Genomic DNA, 15,526 nt, shown 5'->3' with positions numbered 1-15,526 from the left:
AAAAAAAGTAATCGATCGCGCACTGATCAAAATATTATATAAGGATTTACAACCAATGAGTATCGTAGAAAATGAGGGATTCCAAGAATACTCAAAGGCTTTGAATCCAACCTATTCCTTGCCTTCACGGAAAACGGTTTCTAAATCCTTGCTTTGTGCTGCTTATGAAGAAAAAAAGAATAGTTTAAAAAACGTTCTTAGTGCTGTACAAAATATCTGTTTGACTGTAGACTGTTGGAGCAATCAAAAGGCTGAAAGTTACATGGCCGTGACAGGCTATTTTATTGACGAACACATGCAAAGGAAAATGTTACTGATTGACTGCTCAATTTTTGATGAACGTCATTCAGCCAAAAATATTGCAGAAAATATCCTGCGCATTTGCCAACCATATTTTCCGATGGAAAAAGTGTCTTTAATAGTGACTGACAATGCCAAAAATATGATTAACGCTGTCGACAGTGAACTAAAGTTAAAACATTAGGATGCATTGCACACACTCTCAGTTTGGCTGTCACAAATTCTCTAAACGAGGTTAACGACTTTCTAACGAAAATTAGGGATATTGTGATAGTTTACAGGAGAAGAAATATCGCTGCAAAAAATCTTCGAAAATATCTGTGCTCTAGCGAGAAGATAAAAGACTTAAAAGTCATCTTATCAGGTTCAATGTTCCGTCTTACTTTCTTCGGGAACATGCAAGGACCTGACTCGGAACAGAGAGCTTACTAAAGCTATGTTCAATAACTGTGGGAAGTAGACAGGATACACAAGAAGGGTATACAAAACCCTTTATTTTTCTCTATTTACAATAACTTCCGTACTTCGTACTTGGGTACTTCCGTACCCACTACTTGTGGTCTAAACGTAAAAATATAAAAATAAAACTAAACTCTAATTTAACTTTAAAATAATAAACGTGGAAGATTGGCCTTATATTAACAGGAAGCCGTATGTAGTACAGAGAACTGTGAACACTACAATACGTTTAAAGTTATCAAGAGGATTAAACCTCTGGCCTGGAAGACAACCAGCAACTGAGTAAAACTTCTAAGGTAAGCGGCCTGCTTCGACTAACTGCTTCCTCTCTCTCGCTTGGCAAAAAACCACAACTTAAATACTTGGCGTTCGCCAGACAAACTTTGCATAAATACGTTAACGCTTATAATTCTGCCCGGAAGTAGAAAATAAGAAGTGATAGTAAAGATTTAAAATAAAATAAACGTTAGTAAAACTTAAGATCCTTACATACTTCCCGCCAGAGTTAATTAGTTTGAAACTGAGGTCTAAAACGACCTTGTTGAAAATTTTAGCTCTAGAATCTAACGCGAGGCCAATCTTTTACAAAAATGTTTCGCTAGAAACTAGAAATTTAAAAGAAAGAAATTTGTTTTTACAATAGCAGCTCCCAGGAGACGCAATTTTTTCATCTGTACTGCATCTAAACAGGAGCTTTTATTCAAATCTGGTTCCTTCCAGAGATCTGGAAGGAAAACTAGTTTAATGAAATGTTACACAATGAAATGGCAAGTAACATGTATAATTATATTTCTCTTAACATTCTTATTTCATTCATGACTATTTTAATTATCTCTCCCCGTGCTCTCTGACATGTGTTGTAAAAGAACACCAAACACGAATGTGTTTATGTCTACGTGTGCCACACTTCCTCCTACAATCAAAACACTAACGTGTTAAAATTCAACATAACGAGACCTCTTAACACACCCTAATTTCAACTCTAAACCCTGAGGTACTATTCTAAAAGTGGCTAACTCTGAAGTGTAGCGTCAGAGAGCCTAACTACATTCATTCAACCTTTAACACATATTCACCATGATTTAGTCTTTTTACAGTCACACGAATAAAAAAAAATGTTAACATTACTTTCACTTTTACCATATCACGGTATTTCTTAACATTTGAAATAACAGTTCACATTGTATATAAGAACATACTAACATGCCGTTAATTTTACGCATTTGACAACATACATTAGTAGTACATTGTTAACTTCTATTCTTTTCAAAGCAAGTGCCAATTTTTCTACATTGAAATACTACATTTCAAAAAGTCTTTCAGACTAAAACTTCTTTCTTGCCAGAATGTTTTAAATAAAATTTATACAATAACTTTTACAATATTTAAGTCTTTACACATCGCTATTATACATCAAATTTAGTTTTACACGCGAGTAATTGAAAAACATAATACCAAAATCGGTAACAACTCATTTCTCGCCCTTTTGGCGATAAAGGTAGACCTCGCATGAGGTAAAACTTCTTGAAATCTGCCACTTGCAGTAAGAATGAAAGATTAACTTAAGTTTGCAAAGTAACATAAAATTTTACTTATCTTTGTGATATTCGGACATTCTTTTCTGAGCTCAGTCCTGGAAAGTAGCGTAGATTGTTGTTTGATTTATCCTCCTTCGTGTGCGGGCTCGCCCTTCAGTGCCTTCCTCTAGAAGCTTTCTTTTTTCCCAGTTCGGTCAGCCTTGAATACCTTCTTTTTCGCCTCTGCCTGTGGTCTTGGCCGTTTGATGGCAGCTGGGCTTGGCGGAACCGGGAAACTTCTTTCGTGTTCCTGCTTGGACCTCGTTGCTGGCCGTTCAAATTTTCCTTGCATCTTTTCCTCCGCCGCTGATGGTCCTTCCGCAATTCGGCGACATTTGCTGCGTAGAGTCCTGTCCGATGAGTAGATCTTCCGTTTTAGAGCCGAGTTATAGTTGCCGTCATTTCTCCTGGCTCTCTTTGCATACGTCGTCCTTGTCCCTTCTTCATTCTGGGGGTGTTCGTGAGTTCTCTTTTCTGGACGGTGGAACGGCTTCTTTTTCTTGTTACCTTCAATTTTTCCGCGGGGAAACTTTCTTTTCACTTGCTCCTGCCTCTTAATGGCTTACCCTTGTACTTGTCGTTGTTCCACCTCTGGAGCTTGTGCCTGCCGTGCCGGATCCTGCAAAAGATCTTTGAAAATTTACATTTTATTACGATCATAGTAGGGTTTGATTTGATCAATGTTTGCGGAGCAGATTTCACCATTTCTGGCTTTTAACACCACTACAGCGTGAGTTATTTTTTCTATGACATATGGTCCTTCAAATCGTGGAAAAAATTTGGCAGTTTTATCTTCTGGTGCTGAAGAAAGTGAATGCTTAATTTTTAATACTTCATCCCCTACTTTATAAATTACTCCCCGTCGTTTCAAGTCGTAATACAGCTTTTGTTTCTCTGTGCTACTTCCGTATTCTTTTTTGCTTCTTTAATTAGTTTTTCTTTATCACCCATTTTAAATTCTGGGGCTCTTTGTTGCACATAAAATAATTTATCTAACGGCGTTATAATCTTTCTGCCTAAAAATAACTCAGCAGGAGTTTTGTCCGTTGTATCATGTTTTGCGGTCCTAAGGGCGAAAGCAAATTCATTGACATAGTTATCCCAGCTTTTATGAAAATTTTTAACATAACTACGGATAATTTTCACTATATTTCTATTGACCCGTTCCTCTATATTTGATTGCGGCCGATACGGGACCATTTTTAAATGACGTATGCCCAGTTTTTGGCACATGTCTTCAAATACATTACTTACAAATTGAGGACCATTATCCGATATAACTTTTAGGGGCGCCCCGTATTTTAAAATATATTTATTTAAAATAGAATCAGTAACTAATTTCGCGGAGGCTCGTTTTAAGGGAACAATTTCGGTCCACTTACTAAAATGATCAACCATAACAAGGAGATAGCGACTTCTATTTAACTGACTTTTTGGGAAAGGGCCCAATAAATCGATGCCAATTCTTTCATTTGGAAATTCGGATTTAATACTATTTAGAAACCCGGCCGGGCGGAAATTAATATAATTAACTGCTTGACATGTTGGGCAGGACTGGACATACGCCCTTGTTAACTTTTGCAGTTCAGGAAAATAGACTGCCTCGCGTACGCGTTGGATAGTTTTTCGAATACCAGCATGAGAAGCTAAAGGGCTGCCATGGAGCTCCTGCAGGATATTTAATCTAAGACTAGCTGGGATAACAGGTCGAAATTCGTTGTTGGAATTCGTAGTTTTTGTATAGAATAATAGACCATCTATTAGTTCGTAATGGGCCGCCCTATTTCTTATCGCCACAATATCTTGGTGGCTAAAATTTTCAGGATCCTTTAAATACTCATAAATGCTTCGAAACTCAGGATACTTACCCAGTTCGGTTATTACAGTTTCTCGGGAATTTATTGTACATGCTGTGAGCATTGCCACCTTTACGGTATTACCTTCTTCATCTATTTTAATTCTGGATAGGGCATCTGCTACAATATTTTCCTTTCCGGGGGTATGCTTGATTACCAGATTATATTGTTGTAGCTTGAGTGCCCATCTTATTAACCTTGGGGATAAGTTTTTCCCTGAGTACAATCTAGTTACCGCCGCATGATCAGAGTACACTGTTATTGGCGCCTTTTCAAAATAGACTCGGAACTTTTGCACTGCTAACAGAACTGCAAGTGCCTCTCTCTCGGTCGCGGAATAGTTTCTTTGTGTTTGATTTAAAGTTCGGCTAAAAAATGCCACGGGCTGCTGATTTTGCGAAAGTACCGCTCCTACCGCATAATCCGAAACATCCGAAGAAATTTCTAAATTCTCATCCTTTTCAGGAAATTTCAACACAGGGCTTGCGTTAATGCTTGTTTTAATTTTTCGAAAGCACTATTGGCTTCGGCCGTCCACGAGAATCTTGCCTTTTTCCTTTTTAATTTTAACAATGGTTCAGCAATAGCTGCAAAATTTTTTATAAAGGACCTATAATATGAACAAAGTCCTAGAAAAGAAGAGAGCTTCTTCGCCGTGTTTGGAGTCGGATACTTTTGTACAGCGATTATTTTTGATTCGTCTGTCTCGATTTCTTTCTGAGATATTTTGTAACCTAAATATTTTAATTCAGGGGCTGCAAATTTGCACTTTTCGACATTAACTTTTAGACCGGCCTCATTTAATAAAGAAAACACCTGTCTTAAATCCTGTACATGTTGGTCGAGATTATCACTAGTAATAATGATATCGTCTAAATAGATAAATGTGGACTATCCAAGAACAGGTCTTAACACAATGTCCATACATCGCTGAAATGTTGCCGGCGCCCCTGAAAGGCCAAACGGCATACGAAAGAATGCATAAGTGCCAGAATTGGTTATAAAAGCAGTCTTAGGCACGTCCTCAGGCCTAACCCCTATTTGAAAATAACCAGTCGTTAAGTCTAAAGTCGTCATATATTTGGTGGATGTTATGTTCCTTAGAATTTCTTCAATAATAGGTAACGGATATACTGGATATTTAGTCATGGAGTTTAATTTACGGTAGTCAATTGCGAATCTCCACCTTTTTGGATGTGTCAAAGGTTAGTCATTATTTTTCTTACATAAAACCATCGGGCTAGCATAACTACTTGAGATGGGCGTTATGATCGTTTTACGTAGCATATCGGTGATATGCCATTCTATAATTTTTTCCTTATTCTTATCATACCGGTATGCTTTGTGGAGAACTGGCATTGAATCTCCGGTGTCAATACTATGGTTAGTAACCTGAGTAAATCCTGGAATATCACTAAATAACGAAGCAAATTCACTTACCACTTTTCGGATCTGAATGATCGGGCGAAACCGTTTGAGTGGACAAAAGTTGAAACAACTAATTTTCTAACATTACAATTATAATATTTAATCATTTGTTGACCTTCTTAAAATTCCAACCTAAGTTCAGCTTAAAATGTTTATCTCTATGTTTATTTTCGCTGCATTATTTTCAAAACTGTTTCTGGGAGTCAATTTTTTATGCTTAATTTTTCGTTACATATTTTAAGTGGTTTTTATAAAAAAAAATAGAAGGAATTAAATGCCTAAAATTTCCATAAAGTTAGAAAATTTGATACTTTTATAACGTTTTGCACAGCCTATCAAAGTTTTATTTGTTTTAATTAAATGAAATATTACTTCATTCAAATGTCAATTTCTTAAAAAAAATATTATTTTGAAATTGTATTTAGATTATTAATATAATATAAAGTTCTACAATTCTATTATTTACTTAGCTGTACTCACATATGTTAAGTTCTCATATAGTTGAAAGCATGCTATCTTATTTTCTAGTGTTTAAATCATCTATAATTTAAATTTTTATATCGAATGTACTTATTGAATTCCTATAATGCGATTTTACAAATATTTTTGTTGCTTTTTGCTGTTACAGCATCCAGATATTACGTTCTCGTAGTTTTAAAGACATGCTGCCTTATTCCCTAGTGTTTTTAATAATGTTTCACTCAAAATTCTTATGTCGAATGCGCTTTGGCTGTAATTTGAGTTTTAAAAATATTTTTTACCATTCTGTTGCATTTTTGTGTTTACAGCAGTTACTGCATCCAGGTATTGCGCTCTCACAGTTTTAAACCCTTTACTATCTTATTTTCTAGTCTTTTTTGATAATCTTCAATTCAAAATTGTTATATTGAATGTGCCTTTTAAAATCATATTGCGCGTTTTTAAAAATATTTTAACCATTTTACTGAAATTTACTTATTATTGTAGTACATCCAAATATATTACATTATCTCACTTTTCAAAACATACCTCATTTTCTAGTGCTTTTGGTAATTCAAAATGTTTAAATGAAATATATATGTTTATGCATTTTTTAAAATCATATTTTTTGTTTTTTGTTAAAAATATTTCTAATCATTTTGTTGTTTATTGTACGGTGCCAAATCTCCAAAAGTACAAATTTAACTCAAAATAAACCTAAATGTAATTTAAAGAGGAACAGTATAAACTTTTTTGTGGAAAAGCTCTTCAATCATGTGTATATGAATAAATGTGTAAATTTTATTTTATGCCAGTATTGTACAATTAAATACACAAGGTCATTTATGTTATATTTAATGTTTAAATTATCTTACTTTTTATTCAGAATTTTTAATATATATAGGGGAGAGTAGAGAATAAGAGATTTATCTTTTTTTAAAATTTGGTAGCTTGAATAAGTTTTATTTCGCAGTGGTACTGAAGGTCATTATCTTATCTATAAGTGGGATAAAGGTTTGTGATTATTTTAATTTCTAGACCCTACGCACCCGTATGCCCTTTACTACCGAATTGAAGGTATTAAACGACTTCTGTGGTATGTTATTTATCCGTATAAAAAATATCATGTTAAAACAGATTGATCATTAAATTTCTGATATTTACTTAGGAAACTGCATCCTATCGGATTGCTACACAGCTAGTTATAGTTAATTTTCCATTTTAAATTTATTGCGACATTTTTACTCATAGTACAGTGTTGCATCAAAATTTCTATTTTCCTATTTTTTTTTCCTTTGTTTCCCTCCAACAACACGACACAACACAACCGAAAAAAACATAGTGCACTCTCCCTTCCTTCAATATCATACAAAGAAAATCTTCCGACGTTTTTCAAGTACGCAACTATGCTCATTTGGGGCTGTCCATAAATGATGTCACACTTTTCTGCATTATTTTGGAGCCCCCTCCCCCTCTTTGTCACAAAGTGTCACACTTCAACATACCCCCTCCCCCCCTTTGTCACATGTCACGCAATATTACGTAAATTTATACTTGCAGTTCAAAAACGTAGCGTTACCTTGTAGGGTTTATATTTATTTTAACTAACATTTATTTTAAGTTTAAACTATCTTTCCTGTCAAGCCTTACTTTCCCCTGGAACTGCCAATGCCAGAGTATGTAAATTTTAGTAGAACGCGCAAGGATTCAAATTTTCAGCGGAAGTATTCTGAGTTAAATAGAAAGGAAACGAGTTCGAGGTGTGCTGTTCTTACTTCACGAGCGTGGAGGTAGTTAGCCAGAAATTGAAGAACCCCGCGTTTCGGCCTGTGTGCTTGCCTGGAAGTATTGTTAATCGTTCAACGTGATATTCAAAGTTTGCTGAATTAGCAGCGGTATTGTAAAACGCGGTGAGGTTACTTACTTTTAGAGCGCCTCGTAGTTAGAGTCTTGTCTTTAGTTTCTTTTCAGGTTATTATTTTTATTTTACCGCCGAGTTGGCGTAGTTTGTGAGCGTCAAGAGCACGCACTTGTAATTTATTACGTTGAATAAAAAGGGACCTAAACCCTTAACAAGACTCTGTCATTTATCCAGTTTCAACAGTCACCTCTTGGTTGCGTGCAAGTTGGAGGCGCGCAACGTTACAACCTTATAGATCATATTTCAGACTTTATTTTTAAATTTAAACTATATGTTTAAATGACATCTGTAAATATAACAATAATAATGATTCGTGCACTTATTTTGTATGAAATAAGAGAAAAGTTTACGGCAAAAACATAATTAATACACAATAGCAATAAAATTACAATTTCTGCCGCTACCCTATTCTCAAAACCTACTCTGAATGCCTTTTTTTTTTTGGAAAGAAAGGAATGTAACTTAAAAAAAAAAAAAAAAAAAAAAAATCACATGAAAGTTGCTTTCGCCCCAATTAAGGAAATACCTTCAAATTTTGATAATTTAAAAATAACTTCAAAATTCAATCTGCTGATTTTAAACATTTTTATTTTATTCAAAATATGATGTCACACCTCTTGTTACGCCCTCCCCCGCCTTGTCACAAACTGTCACAATTTCACTAACCCCCTCCAAGCGTGATATCATTTAGGGACGACCCCTTTCACGAAATTGATAGAGCACCCATCGATTTTGCTGCGCCTGCACACAAGACACAACCGAAAGCGAAAATGTTTTCATCCATCCACTTAGTGCGCCAATCCTCCCAACCCCCACTGGCCATCAAAGACAATTTACACAAACCCCAACACCAGAAACAAACCGCCGCGCTCTCCTGCTCCTCAGACACTTCCGTAGTTGACATGTTTTCTGATATTCAAAATCTTACTCCGTACAGATAAAATCAAACACGTGGTGACGTGGCAGAGTTCCTTCAGCAAAATCGTTAGCTGCGTATTTCGGTACTCCAAATCGTTACTAGGGTAATTCGGTACTCCAAATCGTTACTAGGGTACTCTGGCACAGCAAACCGTTACTACGGTACTCCGGTACAGCAAACCGTTACTCCGGTATTTCGTTACTTCAGTACTCCAAATCGTTACTTGAGTACTCGGTACTTGAAATCGGCTTTCGGTACTTTTCAAGGTAACGGTTACTTGAGTAACGGGTATTTTGTACCGGGTACTTGTCTGTACCTGTTACTCTCGTATCGGGTACAAGAAAGTACCGAAGTTGCCCATCACTACATAAACCTTTGACTTAATAACTAAATAACCCATAAGCAGAAATCTAATGGTGTTAAATCACACGATCCAGGGAACCGATTTTTCATCACTGAAACGAGAGAGTACACGGCCAGGAAATATCTCGTGCAGTAATTGAATTGTTTCAGAGGCAATATGGCATGTGGCACCGTCTTGTTGAAACCACATGTCGTCCACATCAATATCATCCAATTCAGGCAGAAAGAACTATGTTATCGTGTCGCTATATCGAGCACCATTAACTTCATTGCTTGACTAACTTTATGAACCAATGATGCCTCTAGCCCAAAATCTGCATCCGACAGTGACATGTTAAGGATACATTTGTTTTTCGACAATCACATGTGGGTTCTTTGAAATCCAAATACAGCAGTATTGACGATTAACAAAGCCATCAAGGTGAAAATGGGCTTCATCGAAATTTACGAACTGTGGCCGCCAGACTTTCATTGTTTTTGAGATATTTTTCAACAATGAAAACACGTTTGCACTATCGTGTAATGCTTCTTTTCTACTAACCCTAAACTATCAGCTGCCAAATAGTTTTTTTAAATAGGGTTGCCAAAACTTTACTGCACGAACAGTGGCAAATTCAAATCTTGCGTTAATTTTGCAACACCCTTTATATACTGCTATAAATAAGTAAGATACGCATTTGTAGTTTTGAAGGCATATAACTTAAGAATTGTCAACGTATCACAGTGTTAGAAATTGCTGTCTTTTTCCTAAATTCGTTTTCACTCCAGCTGACTAAAGTTTTTAAAATGTATTGATTATATTGTAATACACTCTTGCCTTTTTAAAAGGAAAGATAACATCATCTAGAAAAGACCATGGCCATAGATTTCTATAAATCTTGGAAACATGCACAGCTTAAGAATCGAAAAAGAACATGATCATGGAAACTGTTATGAAGTTCTCTCAAAGGCATTTCATGCTTTAGGGCAGGGGTTCTAAACACTATGCGCGCGGGTACTAAGGCGCCCACCGATCGTTTAATGTGTGCCCGCCACTGTGGGATCACAATAAAAATGTTTTAGTTTTCAATAAAATTCTATTTGAAAGTTGTCTCATTTTTAATGAAATAGAAATTGCCTCAGACACAGATACCAGCATAAAGCGAAATGCGAGCGATCTCTTTTTTATGTGCAGACTCTATCCAACTGTAAATTCACCTTGAAAACGTAAATGGTGCCCGCCGTCCAATAAAGATCCTATAATGTGCTCTTGGGGACAAAAAAAAAAAAAAAAAAAAAAAAAAAAAAATGGGAAACTCCTGCTTTAGAGCATCTGAATGAGTTGAACATGGCTGATACCATTTAAGACGATGGTGTCGAATTTCAGCTGCTATGCTATGCCTCTTTCTAGTATTTTAAGACATCGATTGCCATAGTCCTTTCAGATGATACTACCTTTAAAGAATTTGGTTACGACGGCTACAGACCTTTTAAAAGTATGACAGACGTTATACTGGAGATAAACCAGTTTTCACTCCAGCTAATTACAAAATGTGTTGATTATACAACAATACATTCCTACTATTTAAAATTAAATGTAACAACATCTGGAAAAGACCACTGCCATAGATTTCTACAGATCTTGGCAACCATCACAGCATAGGAACTGGAAGATGACATTATTACGGTGAATGGCGTCAGCCACGTTCGGATTATGATACGCTTGCAAACATGAAGCGCCGGTTTGTTAAATAAGTGCCTTTAGGAAGAAGGCGACTACTTCTGGTACTAGTTATAATACCATACGTTTCAAAATCGGATGTATGAAGTCGTGCAGGTCGCAATCATAGAGGGATTCCAAGGATCAGGCCCCTAAATCGTTAATTAATTTTTTTAAATAATAAATTTGTATTGTATCTAAAGGTGATGGGCTTCTAAAAGTTCAGGTGAGACTTCATAAATCCGCTACTGGATATTTTGATCATTTCTCGAGACATAGATTGCCACAATTAATTTTGCTTACCTAATTTGCTTCAACAATATTCAGTGGTCTTATCTACTCGACTGGAACTTGTGCAGCTGAAAGTTAAAATAAATGTTCTAAAAAAAATCAATCTTCCTACAATTCTTTCAAAAAACCTGATTACTGATTCTTTTTTTTTATATTAAGCTGACGATATATACTAATTATTCTAAAAGATGATTGATCATATTACTTTTAATAGCAATCTCTAGAAAATATTAAAACTACTCAGAATTATACATAAATTTTCTAATTTAAATTAATCCATTTTTATGAATTTCATACGTTTCATCTGCAAACCTACAGCATCCTATTCTTAAAGTTCTGATTATCAATCAACACATTTGAAAAATATTTAAGTATTTTTTCACTTTTTTATTTCTGTATTTGCTTTCTAAGAGATACTCAAGTATTTTGGCATGAAGTCAATAAATATTTTTTCCCTATGTGATGTGATAATGTAATAGAGAACTGAGAGACAGGTACGTAGATATCGAGTGTATAAGTAAAACACATGCCATAAACTTATTTCACAATAGTATCGGGCCGAAACTATAACATTATTGCCCTGGTCACAATAATGCATATACAGTCTTAACAAAAAATTTACGAATAAAAACCGTAAAGAACTGAAGTTGCATAATAGTGACAGCAACAACATGGGGACACTAATGTAAATTCTGCAACAATGAAACTTTTTTCTTTGTTATTTAATTAGCTGACAAATCGACTTCAGGAAAATTACACTTACTTTTGTTTAAGGAAATGGGTTATGAACTAGATTTTATTACGTTTTATTAACTTCTGTTGTACGGTAATTATATAAAAAAGAAAAGGCTTTGATTTTTGTAATCATTTTTCAACTCATTGCGGCATGCATTCAGTATTGCAAGTCAACTCAAAAATGATGCTGAATGCATGATAGTCCACTGTCAACTTTAGGCAGAATATAATACTTTGAATGTTGAGTAACGTTTACTAGTTTCTTAATCGTCTCAGTTCTCTTAGATCCCCGTGGGTATTCCAACTTTTTTTTTTCCTATATTGAAATTTTTTACGTTCCTAAATTCAACAAACCAAGATCGTCAAGCAACAATTTTCTTTATACTAGGGGGATGAGCTAAGCAGCAGTTTTCTATATCAGTATAATAAGACATTTGGTATTTCGGGAAAATAGAGAAAAGGTCTCTAGAAAGAGGGTTTCGGAACAGATGCTTTCAGAAGATATCTGTAATTTTTAAAAAATAAAAACGTACTTTTTTACTTTTCGTTTGGAAGCATTTTGCTGTTATTAAGTGTGAATGCTGAAATTTTAAACTCTCGGAAAAAAGTTGCTTAAATTCCATTGACTCATCATTTACATAAGATAACTGCTACGGTCAGATATGCACTAATGCATTATTCATTATATTACCACTTAATATATAGTAGTAACAAAATACGTAGTTTTTTAAACTAGGCACTTAAAAACAATTAAACATGAACATTATTTAAAACACTGCAATAATTATTTACGTCTCCTTTCTTTCTTTGTATTTAATGCACAATTCTTCTTATAGAATAAATCGTGCTCTTTTTATTAATGAAATCACACAATAAATGGGACGTCTTAATTTACGTTTTAACCTGGCAGTCTCGGATAAAGGTTAGAAAACTGCACGTTCTTCCAATTTCGGCTATTAAATTAGCAAAAAATCCTTTCAAGTGTGGAATCTGAAAAAACAGATGAAACTCTTCTGATGTCAGAAACGTCTAGAGAAGAGTCTTTCCAATATTTTTTATGACTTTATATCACGTTACGTTATGCGACCAACGCCTCTATCATCGAAAGGCCTCGCAAGTATTGCCAATCAGTTATTCAAGATCTTTATTATTCACTTGGCCAGGCATATCGTCGGTTCTAAGCAATGCTGCCGTTTGACATGGCATAAGATCTACATGTAATCGTTTAAATTATAGCTCCAATTACTTAATACATAAAATTATTAAAAATTTTACAAAAATATAATTTTATATTTATCATGATTTTTATTTAAATTTACAATTTTACATGATCTTTACGCCATGTCATCATGGAAGAAACCTTCATGACCGTTTAAATAGAGTAATAACAAGAAATACGGCTGAAAATACAGAAAGTTTTATAATTTAATTAAAATGTATTTCATATGCATATATGTAGTATGTCTGCATGTATGAGTGTATAAAGTCATGCTACTTGATTCACCATAATACATACATACATACAGAGCCGATCCTAGACAGTGCACAGCATGTGGACGTCCGAATTTAAGGCTGCTAAATGAGTAATTAAAGTAATTAATTTAAAAATTTAAAGCACAAGGTTTGTAAAAAAGGTGCCCAATTTTAATTTGCACGTGGCAGACCCATGGTCTAGGATCATCATTGCATACGTACAAGAACTAGATTCCTTTCCAATTACTACACAGAGCCAGCGCTACATATTTTGGTGCCCTATGCAATTTTTGCTGGTCCAGTGCCTCTATAAGTTAAAAACATTTTGCCGCCCCTAAATTCCGTTGCCCAATGCAGCCGAATCAGTTGCACCGACTCTACTGAAAGTCCTTCACAATTATTAAACGAGTAAAATATAAAATTTTTATTTTTATTTACGTTGCTGCTCTAACTGACCATTATTCATTTCATTTTTATATTTGATTAACGTTCCTTCATCAATTATTAAGTTCAATCTTTCATATGACAAAGATACTTTACAATCAAATACTTTCCATGGGATAAAAATAATGTAGTTTTTAGTAACGCTTTATTAAAAAAAAATTCCATACTTTACAAAATGTGCAAATAAATTTAACATCACTTTTATTCCCATAATAAAAGTATTGCGGGTAAAATACATTATTAAGAGGATAGAGTTTTCCGAGCGAAAGATGCCTTATTTTCAAGAAATAAAAAAAAGCGAGGGTTAATATAGATTAGATGTTCGCTAAGCTAAATTACTTTTGGCATGATGATAAAAGAAGCGCCAGTTTTTAAACACGAATAACTGCCTAAGTCTCCATAATTTTTTTAAATAAAATTTGATTTTAGGCAAAATTCAGATCTTAAAAATTATTTTAGTTACATTTAATATTCCAACAATACGAAAATACCTAAGGAATTTATAATAAATGCTCTACGGAGGGCCTTATTTATTCGTATTATTATTGTTTTAAAAAAAGAATGCTTAAATACTGAGGTTATTTGCTGCCTGCTTTCGTAACTTGAAACTTAGATTCTAAATCAGAATATTTGACATTTACTATTGATTCTATATTCCAGTATGTTAATTCCTGTGTACATTAATTATTCCTTAACCTATTAAAAATATAAAAACGCTTACCTGCTTGATTTTTATCCAAACCTTCTTCCATGAGCTGAGGCATGGCAAGGGATACACTTTTTCTGTTATATGCATAGCAAGCATATCCAATGAAAAGGGTAGTAAATATACTTAACTGGTAAGTCTGCAATTTATCTGCCATCTTGATCCAGAGATCACGATGGATAAATCAGCATGTAAATGAATAAATAATTCAATATAACAGCTGTACTCTTTCCAGCGTTGTAAACTCGGAGCCCTGTGTAACGGCTAACGGCGAACACGTATTCTTACATCACATTAGAGTTCAAAAGATATCACGCACCAGCTGTTCAGATAAACAAGTTGCGCGTCTCAAGTATTCGCGCCTAAAAATCCAACGACCTTGCACGGGCAAACAAGTGTGTAGAAAGATAATCTCCTTACCCGCACACCCCCACCTAGAGAAGGAAACAGCGGGGCGCTGCTGTCAGCTATCTGGTGATAAATAGGGATCCGTAATTTTTTTCCTAAATGCACATGATATTATGACGTGATTAAGAAGACGCTTCGCTATGGGAGAAAGCTGCACAGCTATTTTCCCATGCAAACAATCAGAATTCGTATTACAATTAATCAGAATTCGTATCCATGACAGCTGCATTTCCATTCAGAAGTTTTTGTTCGCCGCAAAATGGACTAAATTAGAAATTAGGAGGCTCAAAGCAACCCATTCTTTGCATCTCTCTCCCCTCTCAATTTTTTTCAATGTAGTAAATAGTATTATTGATATAAATTATATAATTATTTCAAGAAATAACCTTTTAATTCAACACTTTTCCCATTTATCTTAGTTAATAAAACAAATAGAAGATGATATTTGCATATTTCACCTTTATCGTGTATTTTGTTTTTGTACGTAT

General features: G+C 34.6%; 1 protein-coding gene across 2 annotated transcripts in view; it reads right to left on the bottom strand.

The window, feature by feature from the left end:
- LOC118196927 (glucose-6-phosphate exchanger SLC37A4-like) overlaps window positions 1-15,028 on the bottom strand; it is a 145,732-nt gene extending 130,704 nt beyond the window's left edge. The window contains exon 1 of one of the 2 annotated variants that reach the window (XM_085815502.1): window positions 14,646-15,028. In XM_085815502.1, the coding sequence (XP_085671628.1) occupies window positions 14,646-14,787 (142 nt within the window). In that variant the 5' untranslated portion in view covers window positions 14,788-15,028. The remainder of the gene's footprint in view (window positions 1-14,645) is intronic. The other variant, XM_085815501.1, reaches the window with a different exon arrangement.
- Window positions 15,029-15,526: the final 498 nt, after the last annotated feature.

The sequence above is a fragment of the Stegodyphus dumicola genome, chromosome 4, assembly GCF_044657685.1.
Source record: "Stegodyphus dumicola isolate Sdum_Otavi_A_Nest chromosome 4, ASM4465768v1".
NCBI classification, from domain to species: Eukaryota; Metazoa; Arthropoda; class Arachnida; order Araneae; family Eresidae; genus Stegodyphus; species Stegodyphus dumicola.
This window is presented reverse-complemented; position numbering and strand designations above follow the sequence as displayed.